General features: G+C 44.5%; 1 protein-coding gene across 1 annotated transcript in view; it reads right to left on the bottom strand.

The window, feature by feature from the left end:
• Positions 1 to 26,314, bottom strand: part of LOC145356432 (growth factor receptor-bound protein 2) — a 165,894-nt gene extending 139,580 nt beyond the window's left edge. The window contains exon 1 of the mRNA XM_080209154.1: positions 26,110 to 26,314. Within this exon, the coding sequence (XP_080065280.1) occupies positions 26,110 to 26,187 (78 nt within the window). The 5' untranslated portion in view covers positions 26,188 to 26,314. The remainder of the gene's footprint in view (positions 1 to 26,109) is intronic.
• Between the last annotated feature and the right edge of the window lie 640 nt (positions 26,315 to 26,954).

The raw sequence follows: 26,954 nt of genomic DNA, 5'->3' as shown, positions 1-26,954 counted from the left end.
TCCCTTATCACACCTTCCAATAACTTGCCCACCACCGATGTCAAACTTACTGGCCTATAATTTCCCAGATTTCTTTTGGAACCTTTTTTAAACAACGGAACAACATGAGCCACCCTCCAATCATCCGGCACCTCCCCCGTGAATACTGACATTTTAAATATGTCTGCCAGAGGCCCTGCAAGTTCAACACTAGCCTCTCTCAAGGTCCGGGGGAACACCATGTCCAGTCCTGGGGATTTATCCACTCTGATCTGCCTCAAGAAAGCCAGCACCTCCTCCCCTGTGATCTGTAAAAGGTTCCATGACCTCCCTACCTTGTTGCCCTATTTCCGTAGACTCCATATCTGTTTCCTCGGTAAATACAGACGCAAAAAACCCATTTAGTATCTCCCCCATCTCTTTTGGTTCCTAGAAGACCAATTTTATCCCTCACTATTTCTTGCTTCTTACATACCTGTAGAAGCTCTTCGTTTTCCTTCACTCTGTCTGCCAAAGCAACCTCATGTCTTCTTTTAGCCCTCCTGATTTTCCTCTTAAGTAGCTTCTTGCATTTTTTATACTCTGAGCATCTGATCTGTTCTTTGTTGCCTGTACATTACATACAACTCTCATTTGAGAGTTGATGCAAAACAAAAATAGGTCCTTGCTGTGAAACTGATTGGAATTTTCAGTTTCTGTTTTTAAATATACGTCACTACAAACATTGCAAAAACACCAATACATCTGGGACAAAGACAGAAGCCGGTTTATGGCTAGGTTTTACAGTAAGACAAAGTTTATTTATTACTCAAGTAGACTTACGTTAATAATGCAATGATGTTAGTGTGAAAATCCCGTAGTCGACACGCTCTGGCACCTGTTCAGGTACACTGAGGGAGAATTTAGCATGGCCAATCCACCTAACCAGCATGTCTTTCAGGCTGTGGAAGAAAATCGGATCGCCCGATGGAAACCCACGCAGATATGGAGAAAACATGCAAACTCCACACAGACAACCACCCAAATCGGGAATCAAATCTGGGTCCGTGGCGTTGTGCCACCATGCCACTTCTAGTGCCAAGCACCATTCACATGCTGTCACAAAGGTGGATGTTGTAGACATCAGACTGACTGTCCCAACCGATCTCTCATCATGGCCATAGATAATTCCAGGAAACCTTTCACATTATTTGTCATTAGGACAGAAAGGAATCCCCCACCCTTGGCCCCAGTATCTATGGAATGAAAGCCCCAGCACTTGTTTAGAGCCCGTTTGTGGATATTTCATGACGTATCATGCGAACATGGTGCAGAGTCATCTGTGGCTCAGTGGTAGCACGCTCACTTTAAAGTCAGAAGGCTGAGAGTTCCCATGCAAGCAGAATTAATTTTATTCCTCAAGTACATGAGCGTTGCACTGTCACATGTACCTTTTTTCAAATGAGACCAAAATCCCAAAATCCTGTCAGCCCTCTTAGGTGGAAGTAAAGGCCATGAGACTACTTGAAGAACAGGAGAGAAGTTTTCCCCAGTGTCTGAGGCAATATTCATCCTACAGCTAAGATAGAAACATAGAAAATAGGAGCAGGGGAAAGCTATTCAGCCTTTCAAACCTACTCCGTCATTCATTATCATGGCTAGTCATTCAACTCAATAATCTGACCCTGCCTTATATATGACCCCCTTTCCCCCAAGAGCTATATCTAACTCCTTCCTGAAACCAATATTTTAGCTCAACTGCTTTCTGCGCTAGCAAATTCCACAGGCTCATCACTCAGTGAAGAAATTTTTCCCCATCTTAGTCCTAAAAGGTTTACCCCATATTCTCACGCTGGTTCTTGACACCCCACCATCGGGAACATCCTTGCCTGTCTAGTCTGGTTAGAATTTAATAAGCTTCTATGAAATCCCCCTCATTCTTCCAAACTCCAGGAAATATAGTCCTAACCAGCCCAATCTCTCCTCATTCATCATTCCTGCCATCCCAAAAAGCAATAAATTCATAGTGCTGTTTCTAGAATCCTGCTGTGCACAAATTAGCAAATTCCCACCCACACTGCATTTCAAAAACACTTCATTGGCTGCAAGGTATTTTGGATACTCTGTGAAAGGTGCTCTGAATTCAAGTCTCTCTTTTACTTGAGACAGAGCTATTTTTAACTACACAACACTTCTCCTCTCACAAGATAACACAAGTTGGAGAGCAAACAGATAAGTTGGAATCAGACAGATTTAACTGGACACACTGTCCATGGGCAATTTCTACAGGACGGTTGATACAAGTCATGGTAGTATGCTTCAAAATGTGATTCATGAAGTACCTGGAGACATTCAGCCTGGTGTTCACACCTGATGTGGATATGCTGGCATTGGACTGGGGTAAACACAGTAAAAAGTCTGACAACACCAGATTTCAGTCCAACCGATTTATTTGATAGTAAACTGACTAGCTTTCGGGTTAGCGACAATGAAAAACTGCACCGATCTCCTCAGAAGACAAACACAGGACACAGTGGACAGAGTACCCTTCGTCGTCCAGTACTTCCCCGGAGCGGAGAAGCTACGACATCTTCTCCAGAGTCTTCAACATATCATCGATGAAGACGAACATCTCGCCAGGACCATCCCCACACCCCCACTTCTTGCCTTCAGACAACCATGCAACCTCAAACGGACCATAGTTTGCTGCAAACTACCCAGCCTTCAGGAGAACAGTGACCACAATACCACACAACTCTGCCACAGCAACCTCTGCAAGACATGTCGGATCATCGACATAGATACCATCATCACACGTGAGAATACCATCCACCAGGTGCACGGTAAATACTCTTGCAACTCAGCCAACATTGTCTACCTGATACGTTGCAAGAAAGGATGTCCCGAAGCATGGTACATTGGGGAGACCATGCAGACGCTACGACAATGGATGAACGAACATCGCTCGACAATCACCAGGCAAGACTGTTCCCTTCCTGTTGGTGAACACTTCAGTGGTCACGGGCATTCAGCCTCTGACCTTCAGGTAAGCATTCTCCAAGGCGGCCTTCACGACACATGACAGCGCAGAGTCACTGAGAGAGACTGATAGCCAAGTTCCGCACACGAGGATGGTCTCAACAGGGATCTTGGGTTCATGTCGCACTATCTGTAACCCCCGTGACTTGCCTGGGTTTGCAAAACCTCACTTACTGTACTGTCTGGAGACAATACACATCTCTTTAACCTGTGATCAGTGCTCCTTCCACTCACATTGTTAGCCACTTTAAGACTTGAACAGCAGGTCAGGTGTAAAGATTCGCATTCTAATCAGTAATCTGTAAACTGTCTGTGCTTTATATGCTCTGTCTGAGGCCAGAACTCTCCATTCACCTGACGAAGGGGCTAACCCGAAAGCTAGTGAGTTTACTATCAAATAAATCGGTCGGACTGAAACCTGGTATTGTCAGACTTTTTACTGTGTTCACACCTGAGACGTAGGAGGGAGACGTGGCAAAGCTATCTAGAAAACCAGGAACCAAAAATTCACAAGACTTCATTTACAAACTAATTTGCATGTCACCAGCAGGACAAACTGCACTTTCAAAATATAAGCTCAAATGCATTAACAAGGTTATTTTTAAACATAAGTAATAAATCTTTAACTGAGACAAGCCTCTCTGTTATACAGGAAGTCAGGCTGCAAAATTGGAGTTGGAATACACCTGTGATCATTTCTGGGCACCACACTGTAGAAAGAATTTATTGTTCTTGGAGGATACAGTGCAGGTTCACCAGAATAGTACCTGGTTCACAAGGCTTAAATTGCAAGGAGGGATTACACTAACTAGGATTGTATTCTGTGGAATTCAGAAAGTTAAGGGGCAATTTAATCAAAGTTTTCAAGTATTGAGGTGAACCAACCATCTTGGTTGAGAGAAACACACTCGTCTGGATGCTGAGGAGGCAGAATTCAGAAATTAGACCCATGCCACCCAGAAGTGGGATTATAAACACTTGTTCACGCAAAGGACAGTAGTTTGGAACTGTCCTCCAATGGCAACTGATGCTAGATCAACTGTTCATTTTAAAACTGAGACTGATAATATTTAACTATCCAATAGCATTGAGGGATAAAGGACAAGGAGTGGATATTTGGAGTTAATCAGCCATAATTTCACTAAATGTTGATCAGGTTTGGTGGGTGAGCTGTTAGGAGAACGCAAAGGTGCTTCAGATTTAGAGGCTGAGTGAGACGGTATATTTATGGCAGGTGCATTGTAATGTGGATAAATGTGAAGTTATCCATGTTGGTAGCAAAAATAGGAAGGCAGATTATTAGTTGAATGGGTGTAAATTGAGAGAAGTGGATACTCTTGCTGAAAGCACGCATGCAGGTGCAGCAGATCGTAAAGGTGGCAAATGGTACGTCAGCCTTCACAGTGAGAATTCGAGTAAAGGAATAAGGTGCTTTGCTGCAATTGTATAGGGTGTTGGTGGCCACACCTGGACTATTGTGTGCAGTTTTGATGTCATCGGAAGGAAGGTGTCCTTGCATTGAGGGAGTGCAGCAAAGGTTCACCAGGCTGATTACTGGAATTACATATCTGTCACATGAGGAGAGACTAAGTAGGTTAGAATTGTATTCATTGGAGTTTAGAAGAGTGAGGGGAGATCTCAGTTTACAATGCTTCCAAATTCTGAAATTGTTATGCATGCCTTTGGGAAGAGCAAGGGTTCCAACACCTGCTCCGGGAAACGCCACTACAAACTTACCTCCAATCTGAAAAATATTTATTTAAACGTTACTGTTTCCTGTCAATTTTGCATTCATATTGCTGCTGTCCATTTTATTCCATGAGCTATAACTTTGCCAAGGAGTCTGTTTTGCAATGGTTCAAATGCCTTCAAGACCACATCAATAGCACTGCACTCATCAAATCTGTTACCTCTTCAAAATTTCTAGCATGTTAAACATAATTTGCCCTTAACAAATCCATGTTGGCTTTCCTTAATTATTCCATTTTCTCAAATGACTTAATTTTGTTCCAAATCACCTGTAGAAGGTTCCCCACCACCAAAGCTAAACCGATTAGTCTTTAGTTGCTGGGCATTTTACCTCCTTTCTTGAACAAGGGCATCAAAGTCAATGGTAAATGGGAAACTTATGGCTAGCACTTCCACGATTTACACTCACTTCCCTCAGTATCTTGAATGCATCTCATCCAGTCCTCGTGCTTTAGCCACTAAGTGCAGACAGCCCATCAAATATCACTTCAAGTTTAGATCCTCCAAGTATCTGAATTGCTTCCTCTGTCACCATGGCCTGGTAGCATATTCTTTCTTGGTAAAGACAGATGCAAAGTATTTCCTGAATGCCTCAGCTATGACCCCCGTCTCCATGTCCAAATCCATTTTTTGGTGCTTTAGCTGTTGTACTTTTTTTTAAACCACCCTTTTGTTTATGTGCCTATAGAAAACTTTGCTGTTTCCTTTTAAGACAGCTGCCAGTCTTTTCTCTCTCTGCTTTGTTATCTCCCCTCTGAAGCTTCTATATTCAGTCCGTTTCATCTCATCTTCCTCTTTTATCATTCAGCAGGCTCTGAATTTGTCTACGTTTCCACTTTATGGAATGTACCTTGACTGTGTCCAGAACATCTCCCCTATAGAGATAACTCATTTGTTCAGTTGATGTTCTTTCGGCCCAGCTTTAGTTCCATTCTTACCTGAATCAATAGAGTAAATAAGTGTTCGCAGCACAAGTTAGCAACCTGTTCTACAGGTTGACTATTCTCTGGTAAGAGAACATAACTCTGTTATATAATTTGTCAGTGTGATACCTTGATCCTCCCTAATCCATCCAGTTGGAATTACTGGTCAATGTGAACAATTAGATCTTAACTGATCTGTAGCTAAACTCTATTTACCCATGTTCAAATTACATCACTTGATCCCATTATGGGAGAGTCATAGGTCAGAATCCTTAAGTTCTGCCTCAACAAAGCAAATGATTGTTCTTACCATGCGTCTCCATGGCTGAACCACAGACCATAAATTGTTTTGTTGAATGCATTGCTCAAGGAGGTAATGATAGAACCAGAGTGTATGCGGAAATAGTCAATGAGCATGAACTATGAAACACCTCCACAAACTAAATTTACACGTAGGCTTAGGAAAACTAGTCCTTCCACAACATCATGTCCCAAGAGGTTTTACAGCCATTGAAACACTTTTGAATTGTAGCTACTGTTGTAATGTAGGAAATGTGGCAGCAAATGTGCACATGGGTTCCCAGATAACATTTCAGTGATGCTGACTGAGATACACATATTGACCAGGACAGTGGGAAGAACTTAGATGTGGGTGGGAAGAATTTTGATTTGTCTTCAAAATGGGTCTATCTGGAATTATCTGGAATAAGAACACAAGAACATCCTATTTCTTATGTTCTTACACAGATGGCATCTCAACAATGCAGCACTGCTCCAGTGGTGCACTGGAATACCAGCAAAGACTATGTTCCTTGGATTCTTAAGTGAAGCTTCAATTTACTGAGTCACAGCTGACAAAGTAGATCAAAAAGTGCAGAGAAAGGTGCCCCAATTATTTGGGTTAATAGATTAAAAGTTCATTAAAAAGGTTTTGAATTATTTAGCAATTTTGAAGTTTTTTGCTGAAACTTCCATCTTACCCTTCCCTCATCCACTCAAGGGCTGACAATTAATGCAAAGAAAACATTCTCTCCACTGTATTTGATGAGCCCTGCAATGTCAAGACTCAGGAAATGAACATGGCAAAGTATGGTTCCACATCAAGTTACCCCTTAATTTTCCTTTTTTTTCATGAATTATTTTGCGAAGTGCTTTGAATAATCATCTATTCAACCTGGAGTCCCCACAATCCACTCCATTTACACGTGAACATCCGTCACCTACAGATCAGATGAGCTCCAGATCACGTCCTACATGCACATTTATTTCAAATGTTGAAAGTATTTTCAAGTGCCAAACTGCTTTCTGAGGCAAGGGAGGTCCTCAGAACTTTTCTAACATCTGAACTCGGCCTGATTCTCACCCACCCCAGGATGGGAAACAACAAATACTACACAAACATGTGACATTACTGGCTATCTTATGCATTGGTAGGAGAATGGGTGCCTACATCAGCAAATATTTTCAAATGCAGAGGATAGCTCCCTCCATGATCAAATATGCCTAAAACGCTCCAGCAATGCCACTTTAGAAAACTTTATAATGGATGTTTGCGGCAGGATTACTGTGTGTAATTTCCACCAGGTGCTCACTTTACATTGCACAGACATCTTGGCATTCTAACTCTTTCTCAAAGAATGGTACAAGGGTTCTGACAGCATTCAATTTGGCTGCTCACAGCTTTGATGTTGATCCAGAAGAAGCAGAGAACATGTATTGAAACTTTTCAAGCTTGAAAGAGGCCACAATTAGAATGCATCAGGGTTCTGAGGACCACTGCCTGAAATAGTTAAATGCATTGCAAGAAGTTGATAACCTGTTTCATAAAGGAGGGGTTTGTCATGTCATATAATAATGACTATATTATTCTGCATAATGCTGAAATCAACATGTACATTGCAAAAGCTGGAGCTGCTTTCTCTAAGCTGAGTAACAGGGTGTGGAACAACAGCATGCTGTCAGGACACCAAATCAAATCTGTTGGGCACTCCTCAGCAGCAGTAAGACCTGGACAGCACGTGTGAGGATAAAGAGAAGGCCTGACAGGCTCTACCTTCGCCACCAGACATAGCTTTGGCATATCTTGGCAAGACAAAGTCACTAACTGAGGGGTCCTGGAGCATTTCAATTTCATAGAACATAGAGCCTGTTTGTGCTGTAGTGTTCTTCGGCCCACAAGTTGCGCCGATCACATCTATACCATCAACCCACTGAATTGTCTGCAACTCCCAATGCCATTAGATCCCATATACTCATCCAGAAGTCTTTTAAAAAACCCCAGCAAGTTCGCCTCTACCACCACCGACGGCAGCCGATTCCACTCACTCACCACCCTGAGTGAAAAACTTTCCCCTAACATCTCCTCTGTACCTGCTTCCCAGCACCTTAAATCTGTGTCCTCTCATAGTGACCATTTCAGCCCCGGGAAATAGCCTCCGAGTATCCACCCTATCTATTCCTCCCTACATTTTATAAACCTCTATCTGGTCACCTCTCAACCTTCGTCTCTCCAGGAAGAAGAGACCTAGCTCCCTCAACCTTTCATAAGGCATGCCTCCCAATCCAGGCAACATCCTTGTAAATCTCCTCTGCACCCTCTCAATAGCTTCCACATCCTTCCTGTAGTGAGGCGACCAGAACTACGCACAGTACTCCAAGTGGGGTCTGACAAGGGTCTTAAAAAGTCACTTAAAATCTTTAGGGTCTTAAAAATCATCACTCATTACTGAGCCACAATGTGATAGAATTCCATACTAAGTTTGAATGTGACATTAATGCATTTTGAAACTATGATCTTGAATCAGAACAAAGGAAACTATGAAGGTATGGGTGGCAAGTTGGCTGAGAGTCTAGCCCCATTACATATTAGCATGGATTGAGAATTGGTTAATAGACAGAAAGCACTGCAGGAATTAACGGGTAATTCACAAGATGGCAGGCTGTGAGGTACCCCACTGATCAGTGCTAGGGGCCCACAAATGATTTGAACTTGGGAACCAATTGTAATATTTCTAAATTTGCAGAATAGACAAAACTGGGTGGGAATCCAAGTTGTGGAATGGACTGGAGTGAATGGGTTAGACCATGGCAGATAGAATATATAAGTATCAAGTTATCCACTTTGGGAGAAAAAAGAAGTGTTTCTTAAATTGTGAAAGGTTGCTAAGTGTTGATGACCTGGATGCTGTTGCTCGCTAATTAGTAAAAGCTCATTTGCAGGTGTAATAAATAAAAAAGGCAAATTGCAAGTTGGCCTTTATCGCAAGAGGATTCGAGTACAGGAGTAAAGTCTTGCTGCAACTGTATAAACTTGGTGAGACTGCACTTGGTGTATTTTGCATAGTTTGGGTCTCCTTACCAAAGCAAGGATATATTTGCCATGGAGGATCACCAGACCAATACTTGGGATGGTGGGATTGTTTTTTGAGGATAGATTGAGAACCTGTATTCTCCAGAATTTCAAAGAATGCGAGGTGCTCTCATTCAAACATATAAAATTCTTACAGGGCACGACAGTGTGAACGTAGATAGGATGTTTCCCTTGGCTGGTCAGTTTAGAACCAGGGGACATAATCACAGAATAACAGGTAAGTCATTCAAGATTGAGATGAGAAGGATTTCTTCAGTCTATGAATCTTTGGACTTCTCTACTCCAGCAGGCTACAGAAGCTCAACCATCAAGAATGCTTAAGACAAGATCAATGGATGTGAAGACGGCATAGGTGGATGATCAGCCATAATCCGCTTGAACAGCAGAGAAGGCCCAATGGGCTGAATCACCTCCTCCTGTTCCTAACAGACACTGCCAAAAGGAACTAACCTGCTGCAGGATGGCTGTATTTCCTTCAAAACAACCCAGGTTCACAATGATCCAGTGTTTGATCGGGTTTTATCCTCAAAGATCCACTATAAGATTTACAGGCACCTTTCTAAAAAATAAAAATCTCAAATGGAGTGCTAATATTCTAACTTAGTTTCAGGAACCCCCATATCCAAATTTCATCTTAAGTATTAAAATATTGGAGTTTTCTATACACATTCCAAACAACACTATCTGGAGTGATTTTTGAGAGAAATTTGTCAGTGTAAATCAGATACAAGACATTTGGTTAGAATAATTCTGGAGGAAGAAGTCTGCAGACAAGGCAATCAGCAGAGAAATATTTGCTCAGAACATCAGATTTCATATATTTAGTCAATGCAAAACACCACTCAAAAATATGACTGATGGTAGTAAGTTCAGAAAGCCATTAGGATAGATGAAGGTATATTCTTCATCTTTCAGGTTAAATTCCCATGGTCTAAGGAAATGATATTTCACAACATGGTCGCAAATGTTCCAACAATCGTCCTCTTGCTCCTTAAGGATTTCTCTAAAGCCATTCCTGGATGTTGCCAGCTTAAAACTGCCCTCTCATAAATAAATACCCCATATTATGAATTTTATTTTGCCCAATTAGGGTCCATTCCTCCATTAGTTTCACTCCTCACAAGCCACTCATCTGTCTTCCAGATTAGTTTCTCTCTTTGCACAAGTCCTGAAGCTGTAGTGATACTGAAACAAAGACAGCAGCTCGCACAGTGGAAAAAGCACATCTGTGGTTTAATTTTGCCATGCTTTCTTTGACAGAAGCAAGGAGAGGTGATCTTACTAAAACTTGCAAAATTCTCATAGGTGCTACAGCTTAGATATAGATAAGACGTTTCTCTGGCTAATGAGTCTAGAACCAGAGAGAACAGAATAAGGGGCAGGCTATTTTGGACTGAGATGAGGAGGAATTTCTTCACTCAGAGGGTGGTGAATCTGTGAAATTATCCACCCGAGTGCTGTGAAAGCTCATTGAGATTTCTGGATACTATTGACATCAAGAGATACAGTGATAGTGCAGGAAAGCGGCTTTGAGGCAAATGATCAGCCACAATCTAGGAGAGCAGGTTCGATGGGCCGAATGGCCTATTCCTGCACCCACGTGTCTAACGGAGAAGTTCAGCAAGCCACAGAAAAGCAGAAGGGATAAGGAAACTGAGCTTATGACTCACGCATTATCTCAGGAGAAGTTCATAGAGGCAGACAGGAAATAGATGAGCATATTTCAGTGGTGTATCCACTGCACAGGATTGAGATGAGGCGTTAGTTTCCTCTACGGTGGGGGAGATTAAATATCTCTCCCCACTGCCATGTGGTGATAGTTCCACTGTGACTGGGCACTTTAAAGGTTAAATATAACAGTCTTTAGTTGCATTTTACCTTGGATATCTTGAAGTATTTTCATGAACTGAATTTAATCTTTGTATCTACACAAACTGGCAGACAAACTTAATTTAACATCTCATCCGAAAGACACTGCATCTCTCTCTCTGAGATACACTGAAGTGTCAGTCGAGATCGTATGAAGTCTTGATGTTGGATGCGAACCCTGAATCTTCTAATTCCAACTAGAGTGCTTCTACGTGCATCGCTGATACCTGTACTGCCTCATGTTTGGCCATGGTAAGAAACCAGGGTGGTAAGCTATATTTTTCAGGATTTATTGCTGTGATATTGCCTTACATCACAACAGGGAGAATTATCCAGGAAGTCAACAGGCATGACACTGGAAGGTTGGAAGAATACATAGGATGAGTAATTTACTAACAAATGACTAAGATGCAGTGAATGTACCCAAAATTTCTAAATTTGCAGACAAAATCAAATAAGAATTTAAATCCCAACCAAAGGTAGCCAATGTGCGACCTGAAGATGTAGGAATCAAGTCCATAAGTCCCAGGAAATCACTGCCATTTATGCTTACACTCCTTGCTTGCTAGTTTGTCCTGTTTGACTGTTCAAAGGGATGCTTTTAATATCACTGTCCCATTGGTGGAAATGTTTTAAAATCAGAATAGAAGTCTCAGAGTGGTGACAATGGCAACTTGAACCATGACACCATAAAGACAAAGACTAGCACTGCCCAAATAAGGTAAATGAACGAAACAAATTAAGTTTAAAATAAATCAACATGGAAAATAAAACCAAATAGAATGGGCACAAAATGGAGCAATGTTAGTGTGCCAATCAGGAAAGAAATCTGGGGTTAATACATTAATATTAAAACATTGAAGCACAACGGGGAAAAATGGCATTTATGCAGCACTACACAATCTCAATCCAAATCAAAGTACCTTATTTTATTTTCACATGTATTGGGATACAATGAAAGTATTGTTTCCTGTGCTATAGAGCCAAAACACACTGTTTATAAGTACATAAGGGAGAAAGGAAGGAAAGGGTGCAGAATATATGGTTAGTTACAGATAGGGTGAAGAAAAGGATCAACTTAATACATAATAGCTCCATTCAAAAGTATGGTGGTAGCAGGGGAGAAGCTGTTCTTGAGTCAGTTGGTACATGACCTCCGACTTTTGTATCTTTTTCCCAACCGAAGGTGGAAGAGAGAACGTCCATAGTGCATGGGGTCCTTGATTATGTTGGCTGCTTTTCCGAGGCAGCAGGAGATGTAGACAGAGTCAATGGATGGGAGGCTGGTTTGTGTGATGGACTGAGCTACGGTCCTAAAACCACTGAAGTACTTCAGAAGAGGAATCAGTCATTGCTGTGACGTAGGAAGTGCAATTTTCACATGACAAACTCCCACAAACAGCAACGTAACCATTCCCTGTTTTAGTGATGCTGATTGAGGGATACACATTGGTCAGGACACCAGAGATCCCCTGCTCGCGATCAAAATAGCGTCATTGAGAAAGTAGATGAGATCTTGGTTTAACTTCTCATCAGCAGCAATTTATAACTGGGTCTGCATCACAAGTGACACAGGAACATATGTAAAGAGGAGAAAAGCTGCTAAGATGGCACAGTCCATCTAGAGTACCAGGTCAGTTTCTGGCCACCTCTAGCACACCTCTTGAAGTGACTAAGCTAAGTGTATGGTTTGGAGAATCAACGATGGGCTGGTTATCAGGAATCTAAACCTGAAAAAAGGTTGAACACTTTAGAAACTTATCCACTTTGGCACAGGAGACTTCAAGGTGATCCAGTGAAAGCAATTGATAAAATTGATCCATGCAAATTACTCAAAGGTCAAGAAATCAATGAGAATGGAAATAATTTACTCGAAGTGAAATCAAGTTGCAGAATATTACCAGGAAACAATACTGACACGCACAGCATAAATGGTTCAAGGAAAAACTAGGTAGGTTTCTGAAAGAGAAAGTGATATAAAATCATAAGAGGAGTATGCTGAGAAGTTTGATGACCGATGGTCTTTAAAGAGATTATTGCACCGAATGACATTTCTTGGGTCCTAACAATTCCTCATTGCAGTTAACAGTGGTGCATGAAACAAAGCCCACAATGTAATGTTAAGGCTGTGGAAGGAGTGGGCAGAATGTGATGTATGGACCATCCTCAATGATTTTAACACAGGCCAGCTCAGAATACCCAGTTCAGTAGGTTTTGAAGGATGAAACCTCAGCTGAAAGTTCAGAGTAGGTCAGAGCTGACCTCCCAGCAACACTGATATAGGTACCCTGTCATTTCAAACACTGACTGCAACGTTTTCATTGATCAGTACAGCTGAAGAATTAATAGCCCTGGGAGAGGCAAGAGAAACTATCCTCTGACCTGTACCTAGCTGTGCATGGAGCAAGTATAGATGTGATATCAGGAGGGGAGTCAGGCTTTGCCATCAGGAACTCCATAGTCAAATATCTTGCCATCAACAGGCTCTCTCTGTTGAAGAGACACAGTCAGGGAGACTGTTCATGAAACGTCAATCCAGCAACACGAAAGAACGCAAGAAGCTTTCACAAAATTCTTAATTGAAAAGAATTCAACAACATTCCATCATAGAAAGTAAAGACCTTGCTGCAGACCTCCAGCATAAAGAAGTCCTCAAGACAGCAAATGTCTTCTAGGTTCTTATCACTGAGTGATGGCAACTATTTATACAACATAACCCTGTCTGCAGGATTGGCTGTATAATAATCAAGGCCACACACAAGTTATTTTCAGTGGCAGACAGCACCATCTGACCAGACAGTTTCATTCCCAGTGACCAGTCACCAGTGATATTTGGAATATCACACCTCCCTTTGTGTGTGCAGCGGCCTCAGTCTCCATGTAGATCAGTGATGTTGTTGATCTGAACAGCTCTTTGTTCCTGTACCACCTTCCAAAAGATGCTTTACTGCACACGTGGTTCCCTCACTCACTTTCAGCTTCCCACTGTCCACAGGATGGAGAGAATTCAAAAGGTAGCCACTTCACACATTATTATCTCAACGTGCATGTGTGTCTATCCAGCACCTTTAGCTTAGTAAAGCATCCTTCTTTGGGGCATTTCATCCCATAAAATGGAGCTGAAAGCAGAGGAATGCAGCAATCTCAGTACTTTAGTTGGAGGAGGTGACAGAGATTGCGAGGGATTTGAAAAGGAGGATAAAAATGCAAGGTGATGGTGGTTATCCTAGAGCCGAGCAGAAACATTAAATCCCAGCCATGACTGAGAACAGTATGGCAACAAAATCAATACCAAACTGAACAAAGTCCACTGGGACACAGCACCGTGGATGCACTGCTAATACAGTGCATGGAATTGACTCAAGCTCCCAAAATCAATCAGGTCATTCATCTTTTACATTAGCAACACTTAGCCACAACCCTGTACAGAACTACTGAGCAGATTCTTTTCAAACTGGGGATTGGGGATGGGGGGTACTCGCAGTGACCAACACACCCCCTTCTTCTGGAGGCTACTCTTTGAACGAAAGATTCAAACAGGAAGGGAGAACCTTTAGAGCAAGCATCCAGCAGCAGAAAAAGCAAAGGTGGCAGCAGACAAAGGCCAGCAGATTAAGACAAAGCAGAAATGATTCCCTAGTTATTTTATGGTCTTAAAAACGGTTTCCCTAGCTAGCTATTTTCATAGATCATAATCTATTACAATTTAGCATAAAATATCCAAATGGAAAACACCCACACCAGAAAATTCAATTGCTAGACTGTCACAAATCACCAGCTCTTTACAACCCCACCTCCAAAACAAACACACAGAAACAGCTCACTGAAATCTGATGGCTCTGCTCTGTATACACAAACAAGAAATGGAACAGGCCAATCATTAGACAAGGGACAGAATATTAGTATAACAGGCTAGCAATACCATCATGCCAAGAGAACTAGCTCACTCAGACTGTAGTAACCCTTTCCTTCAAGAGGCAGTCAGCAATTTGAATACTTACAGCTGTCCTGAAATACAAAAACCACTTGCCAGACCTGAAGAGTCATCCAGCCTCGAAATGTTGGGCTCTATTCTTTCTCCACAGATGCTGTCAGACCTGCTGAGATTTTCCAGCATTTTCTGTTCTTATTGACTTGTCACTACAACCAGCTTGAGCAGAAATCCACCGCTATGAAAATCAACTCTTTAGTTTTGAAAGGTGTGCAACCAAAACAACTTGTCTTTTTGCCAGATACTCTAACTGCTTCCAACATTAGCAATTTGTTTTTTTTTCCTGATTCAAAGACCGATTTAAAATTGGAAACTTAAGCCCACAATCTAAACTGCAGCACCGAGGAAGTGCTGCATTGTCAAAAGCAATATTATTTAGTTGAGACATTAAAGCAGCCTGAACTAATGTGAACATTAAAGACTCATAGCAATGTTCAAAGAGCAATGGAGTCACCTCCCGTCTCCTGGCCAACATTTGTTGTTCACGCATTCTGTGAGCTTGCTTTGCATTAATGCGCTGCTTTTTCCTATATTACAAAGAATACACTTTAAAATTGTATTAGTTCGGAGTTAGCAAGAGTGTGTTTAGAATGCCCTGTGGTTATGAAAAGCCCTATTCAAACACACTCTTTACTTCATTAACGGTAAATCCGTACCTACTCACACCAAAAGGCAAATCATTATGTTAAGACTTCTATAAAAAAATGTTGACAGCTGTGTCAGTTCATGGAAAACACTGAACATAAAGATAGCTGACAGCAAGCTTCAGAGAGATGACACTAAATGCATCACAGCATTCTACATTTACCATTTTCAAATGTATTCTCTTCCTTAGTTCTGAATCGTTTCTCAATGTCAAGTTAAAGTCTTGCTTTATTTGATAGCATGAGCTTTCAAAGCGCTGCTCTTCATCAGGTTATTGAAGAGTTCAGTTTACCAACAGGGCATATATGGACACATCTTCGATTACAAGATAACGGTTGGAATGCGAGTCCTCACAGGTAATGAAGTCTTCACAGATGCAGACAATGTGAACTTGGAGAAGGTTAAATACAGGTTAAAAAGAGGTGTGAATTGTCTCCAGCCAGGACAGTTAGTGAGATTTTGCAAACCCAGACAAGTCGTGGGGGTAACAGGTAGTGTGACATGAATCTAAGATCCCAGTTGAGGCCATCCTCATGTGTGCGAAATTTGGCTATCGGTTTCTACTCAGCGATTCTGCATGGTGAAGGCCGCCTTGGAGACCACTTACCCGAAATCAGAGGCTGAATGCCCTTACCTGCTGTTCCCCGACAGGAAGGGAAAACTCCTGCCTGGTGATTATCGAGCGGTGTCCATTCATCCGTCGTCACAGCGACTGCACGGCCTCCCCAGTTTACCTTGCCTCAGGACATCCTTCCTGCAGCATATCAGATAGACAATGTTGGCCAAGTCACAAGAGCATGCACCGTGTATGATGGTGGACGATGTTCTCACATGAGATGATGGCATCCATGTTGATAATCCAGCACGTGTTGCAGAGGTTGCCGTGGCAGCGTTGTGGTCACTGTTCTCCTGAAGGCTGGGTAGCTTGCTGTGTACAATGGTCTATTTGAAGGCAAGCCATGGAGGCGTGGGGATGGCCTTGGCGAGATATTCGTCTTCATCAATGACATGTTGAAGGCTCCAGAGATGTCGTAGCTTCTCCACTCCGGGGAAGTACTAGATGACGAAGGGTACTCTGTCCACCGCGTCCTGTGTTTGTCTTCTGAGAAGGTCAGTGCAGTTTTTCACTGTGGCACGTTGCAACTGTCGATCAATGAGTTGAGCGCCATATCCTGTTCTTACAAGGATATCTTTCAGCATCTGTTGTAATCTTCCTTATCTGAGCAGATCCTGTAAATACAGAGGGCTTGTACGTGGGGGATGGCTTCTTTAATGTGTTTAGGGTGGGGAAGTGAAGCATCGTGAGGTTATCCACGGGCTGCAATGAAATGCTGAGGTGACCGTCCTTGATGGAGATGCGTGTCCAAGAATGCAACCAATTCTGGAGAGTAGTCTATGGTGAGTCTGATGGTGGGATGGAATTTGTTGATGTCATCATGTAGTTGTTTCAGTGATTGTTCATCATGAGTCCAAAGGGAGAAAATTCATCAATGTATTTAGTGTATAGCATCCGTTGACAGTCCTGTGCGGTGAAGAAGTCTTGTTCAAACCTGTGCATGAAGATGTTGGCATAGAGGTGTGAATTTGGTCTCCATGGCTGTTCCATGTGTCTGGATGAAGAACTGGTTGTTGAAGGTGAAGACAATTACATGATGACATCAAGTTCCATCCCATCATCAGACTCACCATGGACTACTCTCCAGAATCTGTTGCATTCTAGGGCACACGCCTCTCCAAAGACATTGTGATCCAAGATGAAGCAAATGAGTTGTAGAATCATGTCTGCAGATATCGGCATTGGCACTGCTGCAACTGCCTCAGTACTCATTGTTGTGGGGGATGCTGGTGTGGAGTGCCAAGACATCCACTGTAATGAGGAGTACTCCTGGTTCAACTGCCCCATAGGTGCTGAGTTTCTGTAAGAAGTCCGTAGTGTTGTGACAAAACCTGGGGGGGTCTTTGTACAATGGGTTTAGGATGCCTTTGACTTAGCCAGAGAGATTCTCACACAGGTCCCGTTGCCTGATATGATGGAATGACCAGGTGTGCTTGCCTTGTGTATCTCCGAGAGGCAGTAGAGATTGCCAACACTAGGAGTATGTGGGATGAGAGCAGAGGGTGCTCTGAAGCTCCGGATCAGTCTGTTGAGTTGACAGGTGTGTTCTTTGGTCAGATCTGTGGGTAACTGTCTGTAGTTACACTGTCTTCACCTTCAACAACCAGTTCTTCATCCAGACACATGGAACAATGATGGAGATCAAATTCACACCTCAATATGCGAACTTCTTCACTGCACAGGGTCTTCAACCAACGCTTTACATCAGATATGTTGATGACATTTTCCTCCTTTGGCCTCATGGCCAACAATCACTGAAACAACTATATGACGACATCAACAAGTTCCACCCCACCAGACTCACCATGGACTACTCTCGGAATCGGTTACATTCTTGGATACACGCATCTCCATCAAGGATGGTCACCTCAGCACTTCACAGTACCGCAAGCCCACGGATAACCTCACAATGCTCCACTTCTCCAGCTTCCACCCTAAACACATTAAAGAAGCCACCCCCTACGTACAAGCCCTCCGTATACACAGGATCTACTCAGATGAGGAAGATCGCAACAGATACCTACAGATGCTGAAAGGTGCCCTTGTAAGAACAGGATTTGGCACTCATTGATCAACAGTTCCGACATGCCACAGTGAAAAAACCTCACAGATCTCCTCAGAAGATAAACACGGTACACGAAGGGCGGAGTACCCTTCATTATTCTGTACTGCCCCAGAGCGGAGAAGCGACATCATCTTCTCCGGAGCCTTCAACATGTCATCGATGAAGACGAACACCTCACCAAGTCCATCCCCACACCTCCACTACTTGTCTTCAAACAACCGCACAACCTCAAACAGACCATTGTACGCAGCAAACCACCCAGCCTTCAAGAGAAGGGTGACCATGACACCAAACAATCCTGCCACAGCAACCTGTGCAAGACGCGCCAGATCATCGACACGGATGCCATCACAGCACGTGAGAACACCATCCACCAGGTACATGGTACATACTCTTATGACTCAGAACATTGTCTACCTGATACGCTGCTGGAAAGGATGTCCTGAGGCATGGTACATTGAGGAGGCCATGCAGACGCTACAACAAAGGATGAGAATGGACACCGCTCGACAATCACCAGGCAGGAATTTTCCCTTCCTGTCGGGGAACACTTCAGCAGACAAGGGCATTCAGCCTCTGATTTTGGGTAAGTGGTCTCCAAGGCGGCCTTCACGACAATGCAGAATCGCTGAGCAGATAGCCAAATTCCGCACTCGAGGACAGCCTCAACTGGGATCTTGGGTTCACATCACAATCTCTGTAACCCCCACGACTTGCCTGGCTTTGCAAAATCTCACTAACTGTCCTGGCTGGAGACAATTCACACCTCTTCAACCTGTGCTTAACCCTCTCAACTCACACAATCTGCATCAGTGACGATTTCATTACCTGTTAAGACTTGCATTCCAACCATTATCTTGTAACTGAGAATGTGTCCATATATACCCTGTTTGTGAACTGAACTCTTCACTCACCTGAAGAAGCAATACTCCGAAAGCTCGCGCTACCAAATAAACCTGTTGGACTTTAACCTGGTGTTGACAGATTAATTACTATGCCTATCCCAGGCCAATGCTGACAACTCCAAACCATTAGTTCTGAATGAAGTTGCTAAGAGACTGTTCAGATGCATTCAACCAGTCAGTAGAGGAAAGGGGCAAGAAAAGGATTAAGGAGCGGAGAAAAAGCCATCAACGCTTCAACTCCCATCCCACTTCTGCTGGAAAGTGTATGCAGATGAGACACTGGGCCAGAGTCAACTTCTGCTAAAGTTGAATAGTCCTCTGGCACTGTTACAAAGGCTCAGCTGGGAAAGCACTGTCTCCAGAAACAGGGAAAACCTTCAGGAGGTGAATGGAACCCATGGTAGTGTTTGAAGAATGCATAACTCACACACTGGCATAATCTGGTTGGCCATCTGAGTGCTGTTTGCAGGATCCTACCACAGACAAAGGAAGGCCGCATTTCCCAGGATGGCAACTACCAATGCACTGAAATACAATTCATTTCTGTGAAGTACAAGATATTTCTGGAATGTAAACCATGCTAGAATTCCTCTTCCTCCAAACAGATCATTTAAACCTCGTGTGGAAGTGACTGATTCCAATCTTAGTGCAGAGCGGCTGTTCAAAAGGTGCAAGGCACTCGAGAACTGAACTCCCAGCAAGTGGGCTTGCTGAACTGAACTCAGCCTGAAACAACCCTAACTCAACATAACTCACCCAAACTTTAAATGATTTCAAATACAAAATATCTGTATCATAATCAAATTATAATTGGAGAAAACATACCCAAGAAAATCAGCAAGTTATTCTTGTCACACTGGAAAGGCCTCATTATCACCTACCCCTAGTTACCAGGAGAAAATAGTGATGGACTGCCTTTCAGAGTGATTGTTTGGACAACAGAATCACCACTTGCCACAGAGAACCCCAAGAGTTAACCAAGGAATCAGCCAGATTGGCTCGAAGTGGAACGTTTCCCTCCATGAAAAACACTAGCGAACTTTGTGGGATTCAAAAATCAATTCACCTCCCATAAGCTTTCATAAGTCGCCAAACTGAAATGTGACTGCAGAACCTCAGCAACAAGAATGTAATTTATATACTGCCCTCAATACTGTAAAATAGGAATACAGGAAATAGAAGCTGGACTCAGCCATTCAGCCCATTGAGGCTAGTCCAGAATACGAGATCTTGGCTGATCTTCCACCTCAATGCCATGACTTGAACGAGGAAAGTGAATGTACTACTGCCAAGTTTGTGGATGAAATAAAAACAGGTGCAAAGCTAAGTAGCGAGGATGACAGATGAGTGGGCAAAAAACTTGACAAATGCAATATAGAAACATAATATCCCTACAGTGTAAACAGGCGCCATTTGGCTCTTTGAGTCTGCACCAACCCTCCAAAAGAGCATTCCACTCAGGCCCTCCCTTACATACTATCCCCATGCATTTAGCATGGCCTAACCTGCACATCTTTCAGCTGTGGAAGAAAACTGGAGCACCCAGAGGAAACACACGCAGACATGGGGCAAACAGGCAAATTCCACGGACACTTGAGGCCAGAATCAAACCTGGGTCAGTGATGCAACAGTGCTAATCACTGTGCCACCACTATAATGCAGGAAAATGCGACGATATGCACTTTGTTGGAAGCATAAAGAAGCTGAACATTATTTAAATGGAGAAAGGCTGTAGAAAACTGCAGCACAGAGATTTGGGGTCCTTCTACATAAATCACAAAAAGCTAGCACACAAGTTGAGCAAGCAATAGGAAAGACAATGTTGGGCTTTATTGCAAAGGGAATGAAGGCTAGAAATAGGAAAGTCTCACTAAAACTGTACAAGGCACTATTCTGGTCCTCTCATTTCAGGATTGATATACCGGCATTGGAGGCAGTCCAGAAAAGGTTCACTAAGCTGATCACTGGAGTTTCAAAGAACGAGAGGCGACCTTATTCAAACGTAATGGATTCTCAGGGGGCTTGATAGAGCAGATGTTGAGAGGTTTAAATGCAGAGTAAGGTGTCACCCATTTAAGATAGATAAAGAAGAATCTCTCCTCTCAGAATATAGTGAACCTGTGGAATTCTTTGCTGCAGAAGCTAATTAAGTATGTTCAAGGCTGAGATTTTTAATTACCAAGGGATTCAAGGGTAATGGAGGCAAGGTAGGAAAGTGGAGTTGAGGATTACCATATCAGCCTTGATCTCACCGAATGGCAAGGCAGACTCAATGGGCTGAATGCCTTACTTCAGCTCCTAGGTCTCAGTCTTCCCGCATTATTCCAATATTCCTTGATATCTTCAAGTATTTTGAAATCAAACAATCTCCATCTTGGGACCCCCAAGGTACATTAAAAAATGAAACTGAGCCAAATAAAAAGGGGTTTCCTGGTGTAGGAAGAGATAGAGATATTTAAGAGAGGAATTCAGATCTCTCAGGCTAGAGTGTGGATGGCACAACTTTCAATGGTGGATTAAAATCAGGGATATTCGACCAGCCATAACTGGAACACAAATATTCCCAAGGCTTGCATATCTGGAGACTGATGTGGAGATTGCCAGAACCACTGTAGAAGTGTATCCAATTGGAAACATACCTTGCGATTAATTGTAGTCTAAAATCTCTTAGCTGCACAATCAGATCCACAACTTGAAGCCCGCAAGAAATAGGTCATTCGGCCCTTGGAGCCTGCTTTATCATTTGATAAATTCACGGCTGATCAGATTATGGCCTCGACTCCACTTTCCTGCCTGCCTCCTAAAACCTTCAACTCCCTATTCTATTAAAAAAATCTAACTTAGCCTTGAATTAATTCAATAACCAATTCCATTGTTCTCTGGAAATAGAATTCCACAGACTAACAAATCCCAGAGAAAAACATTTCTCCATTCCTCAGTCTTAGTTTGGTGACACAGAATTTTGAAATTGTGCCTGTATAAGGGGGAACATCACCTCAGCACCCAACCTGACAAGCCCCCTCAGGATCTTATGTTTTAATAAGATCACCTCTTATTCTTCCAAACTCCAATTGGTATAGCCCGGACCTGTCCAATCCTCCCTCTTAAGATAACATTAGGGGAGATGGTGGGGGAATGGTAATGTTGCTGGACGAGTAATCCATGAGAATAGTCTGGGGAAATGGGTTTAAATGCACCATAGCAGTGGTGGAATTTGAAATCAGTTCACAAATCTACTCTCAGTAGTGACCAGGAAACTATCACTGATTGTCGCAAAAACCCATCTGATTTTGAGTGCAGCAATAAATACTTATCACCCCGAGACTGCAGCAATCTGACACCGTACACATTAACAATCTTAATGAACAAGTCTAGAAAGCTTTTGTATATCCAAAATGTCAACTGACTCATGTTTCTTAAGAGATCCTGAATGTCTGTATCATTTCCTGCATTTGCATACAGGACTTTAACATCTACAAGAGTTTGCTTTTAATAATCCCCCAGCAAAGTCAAAATAAAGCTGACATTTGGGCAGGTTTACAAAAAGGATGATTGGGCTCCCCTCAACTAGGGGTATTTGGCAAAATAAACAGATGAAATGCATCAGTAACCATGATTACAAAGGAACAGCAAATTGAAATTGTGCATAACGCTCACATATTGCATCCACTTAACACTAGGGTACAGTACCAACGTATGCAGGTGTTCCACTGTATAACACTGGGGTAGGTAAATGGTGGATACAGGTCTGTCACTGTGCAACACTGGGTACAGTACTGGTGGGTACAGATCTGTCACTGTATAACACTGGGGTACAGTATCAATGTACGTAGACGTTCCACTGTATAACACTGGGGTAGATTACTGGTGGGTACAGGTCTGAAACTGTATAACAGAGGCACAGTACTGGTTGGTACAGGTCTGTCACTGTAGAACACCAGGGTACGTTTGAAAGTATTGCTGCTGCTGGGTAAAACTGAATTCACTGCAACCAGATGATGTGGAAGTGTTGACTAATACAACAGTTGTTCATAGAATTGTAAATCACAGCACCAAAGGAGGCCAATTAACTCACCAATTTCAGCCTACCCTGGCCCTTGCTCTCTCCTTATATTTGTGAGTTATAAATGGGAAGTTTGAGGGGAAATGTAATGGTCATACTGTCTGAAAGCCACACATATGACTGACTCTCAGCAGCAAGATGGGATTCTCCAAAGCTGCTGGCTGGGAAGACCCACATCAGGAATCATTGATCCTTGTGGACTTATCTTTTGAAATTCCTGGAGACAGAGCCTGGGGACTGCTTCTTTCTACATGTTCGGGTAGAAGTGCTCTCTAGGCCTCGCTGCCCAGGCATGAGCCTACTTCTAGAGCGTTGTCTTCTGGAGGTACATCCCTCTCAGCTCTCTTTTGTCTCGCCCACTTGGAAACAGGGATTCCCAATCTGTCTGGCTCTGCCCAAAGCAAGGAGTTGAGCAACAAGGCAGTTTGAAGGTCATTCATTTTCCTTATGTTGCTTCTGCAATTGTATTAGAAACATGCGCAGTTCAGCACACACCAAACTTGATGTACATGGCTGGAACCTAGCCACTAGTGGAAGAGAATTTGAGCTGGCTTACCTGTGCCAGGACAGGTCTTATGTAGTATAAAACTACCCATCATGATTTGGTGTTTGGCATGGGGTTTCATATCTTCTGATGACTGGAATCTAAACTGTCATTGCATCTTGCAACAAGGCACTGAACCATGAAAGGGGTGACGCAAATGATTAAGATAACAAGGGCATAATTGCAAGAGCTGAAATAAACACGAACACAGGCAATCTGTCAGTGTCAGCCTTTGTTTTGACGAGACTTGAGTTTTGATGGAGATTCTTCCTCAAACTGCTTTCTTTCCACTCCACTAGTGTATTCCCAGTATTTTGTTTCAAATAATACTGGATTTATTACAGGCTCTTGTTTTGTTAGAGACTATTTCACTGCATTGAGTCTGAAAGTGGATGTGACAAACCATAGCTCCCTGCGGATAGTATTAGCTTGGTACACTTCCTTCATTAAGCAATGAAAGCAAACTAAACAGCTTTTTGGCAGTAAACAGAACTGAGTGAGGGAAAATGGAGATGAATAAGGAATTCTCAATAAACCTGCTATTTATGTGCCAGCTACTGCAGCAGGATGCAATGGCAGAGGCTTACTGAGTGGACTGTTGTAGCTGGAAGTCAGTTCACCGAGTTGCTAGTTTTGAAATACTGTGTAACTTCCTTTTACCAGTTTCCTGTAAGTTCCTTTTGGCATGGTGACACAGTGGTTAGCACTGCTGCCTTTCAGCATCAGGGATCCAAGTTCAATTCTGGCTTTGGGTGACTATCTGTGTGGTGTTTGCACATTCTCCCTGCGACTGAGTGGGTTTCCTTGCACAATCCAAAGATGTACAGGTTAGGTTGATTGGCCATGCTAAATTGCCTTTGTTGGGGGGGGGATTAGCAGGGTAAATATGTGGGGTTAAGGGGACAGAGCCTTGGCGGGATTGTGGTCAGTGCAGACTTGATGGGCCAATTAACCTCCTTCTACACTTGTAGGACCTGTGTGATTCGAAGAGGAGCGTCACTCTGTCAAAGGAAGGGCTCTTTGAAAGAGATTTGAATTTCATAAACTTTTGATGTCCAGGTTCCAGATGGAATGGATTTGGGTTGTGAAGTTCTGTTATGTCTGGTCTCCATTCCAAAAGAAATCCTTTATCTAACAGTTTCTCTAAGATGGGATTGAAATGATAGGGGTAATGGGGCCATTTGTGCTCAAATTCTGGCGCTGGCAATGTTAAACCTCTGTTGAGTTGATTTGGGTAGAAGTGGAATAGATTCTCTTCTGTCCCTGCCCCCACCCAACCCTTGGGAATAGGAGAGATTGTTCCATCATTCAACTGTACCCCAGTGTTATACAGTGATAGGCCTAGATGCACCAGTACAATACCTGGTGCTATAGTGACAGATTCATACCCACCAACACTGTATTCCAACCCCCCCCCACCTCCTCTTCCCTCAGCATCCCTCTCTTCCCTGCAGCCTCCCACTCTCTTCCCCCTTCAGTCTCCCCGCCACTTCTCTCCCCAGCATCCCCCCGCTTCCCCCCCTCCCCAGTTCCCACCCCCCCACTTCCCAGTTCCCACCCCCCCGCTTCCCCCTCTCCCCCCCGGACCCCCCCCCCCGCTTCCCCCTCTCTCCCCGGACCCCCCCCCGCTTCCCCCTCTCTCCCCCGCTTCCCCCCCCCCGAGACCCCGCTTCCCCCTCTCCCCCCCCCTCCGCTTCCCCCTCTCCCCCCCCCCCGCTTCCCCCTCTCCCCCCCCTGGACCCCCCCCCCCCGCTTCCCCCTCCCCCCCCCGCTTCCCCCTCTCCCCCCCCTGGACCCCCCCCCCGCTTCCCCCTCTCCCCCCCCTGGGCCCCCCCCCCCGCTTCCCCCTCTCCCCCCCCTGGCCCCCCCCCCCCCGCTTCCCCCTCTCCCCCCCCTGGGCCCCCCCCCCCCCCGCTTCCCCCTCTCCCCCCCCTGGGCCCCCCCCCCGGCTTCCCCCTCTCCCCCCCCTGGACTCCCCCTCTCCCCCCCCGGACCCCCCCCCCCCCCCGCTTCCCCCTCTCCCCCCCTGGACCCCCCCCCCACTTCCCCCTCTCCCCCCCGGACCCCCCCCCCCCGCTTCCCCCTCTCCCCCCCGGACCCCCCCCCCCCCCGCTTCCCCCTCTCCCCCCCGGACCCCCCCCCCCCCGCTTCCCCCTCTCCCCCCCGGACCCCCCCCCCCCCCCGCTTCCCCCTCTCCCCCCCGGACCCCCCCCCCCCCCCCGCTTCCCCCTCTCCCCCCCTGGACCCCCCCCCGCTTCCTCCTCTCCCCCCGTGCCCCCCCACTTCCCTCCCTCTCTCCCCAGCCCGCTTGCCCGCTGTCTCCAGTGGCTCTCAGTTGCCCTCCCGCCGCCGCCGCAGCCTCGGGGCCTTACTTTCAGGATATCTTCCCGCTTAAAACTCAGCTCGTCGTCGGCCGTGGCCTTGAAGTCGTACTTGGCGATGGCCTCCATGGTTCGGGGGGGTGTGTGGCTGTGTGCGCGGCTCGGGCTCTCGGTGCCTCCACCGGCCTCTCACTCGCCAGCGTGTAGCTCGCGGCTCGGCCCGGTACCACTGCGCCTGCGCACTGCCGCTGGGTGCAACCGCCCAGCACGCCTGCGCACTCCAGGGCCAACCAGCGGCCAAGACAGGAACGAGACCAGAAATCGGAAATGACATCACCTAGATCCAGAGCGAGGCTGCGGATCGGAAATGGCATCTATCCGATTCGCAGCGATGCCGGAGGCCGGAAATTACGTCAATCGGGGCGGCAGGCCGTTGTGATGTCGGAAGTTGATCTGAGGCGGGCGACGCAGTGACCCACACTGTCACTATCTGTGTGTGTGTGTGTGTGTGTGGGGTCATTAATGTCTGTCCCAGGGGGTTTCACTCTTCCCCCTGGTCTAAAAAGGGTACAAGTTCTTCACAGCGTGGCTATTGGGTAATCCTGCAGTTGGCCATTCCCAGTTACCTGAGGCCTGACCATTGGAACTGTGCAGTCCTGATGCTGATGGTGTTAACTCGAGAGTTACAGCATCCTCAACCAGCGAGCATAAACAAATGCAGTATATCTTGTATCAAGCTGTGTGAACTTTTGAAAACAATTTTTACCATTGTTTTGCTGCTGTGAACAACAGATTCAGAGGGCTAATTTTAAGGGAGGGTGACCTGAGAAGTTGCACTGGAATTAGAATCATTGCGACTTGAGTTACTCTGGATGTCAGCCAGGATTTCATGTTGC

Source organism: Carcharhinus amblyrhynchos, chromosome 21 (assembly GCF_965287045.1).
Source record: "Carcharhinus amblyrhynchos chromosome 21, sCarAmb.v2.hapA, whole genome shotgun sequence".
Taxonomy (NCBI): Eukaryota; Metazoa; Chordata; class Chondrichthyes; order Carcharhiniformes; family Carcharhinidae; genus Carcharhinus; species Carcharhinus amblyrhynchos.
The sequence above is the reverse complement of the archived record's forward strand: the minus strand, read 5'-3'. Positions and strand labels throughout refer to the sequence as shown.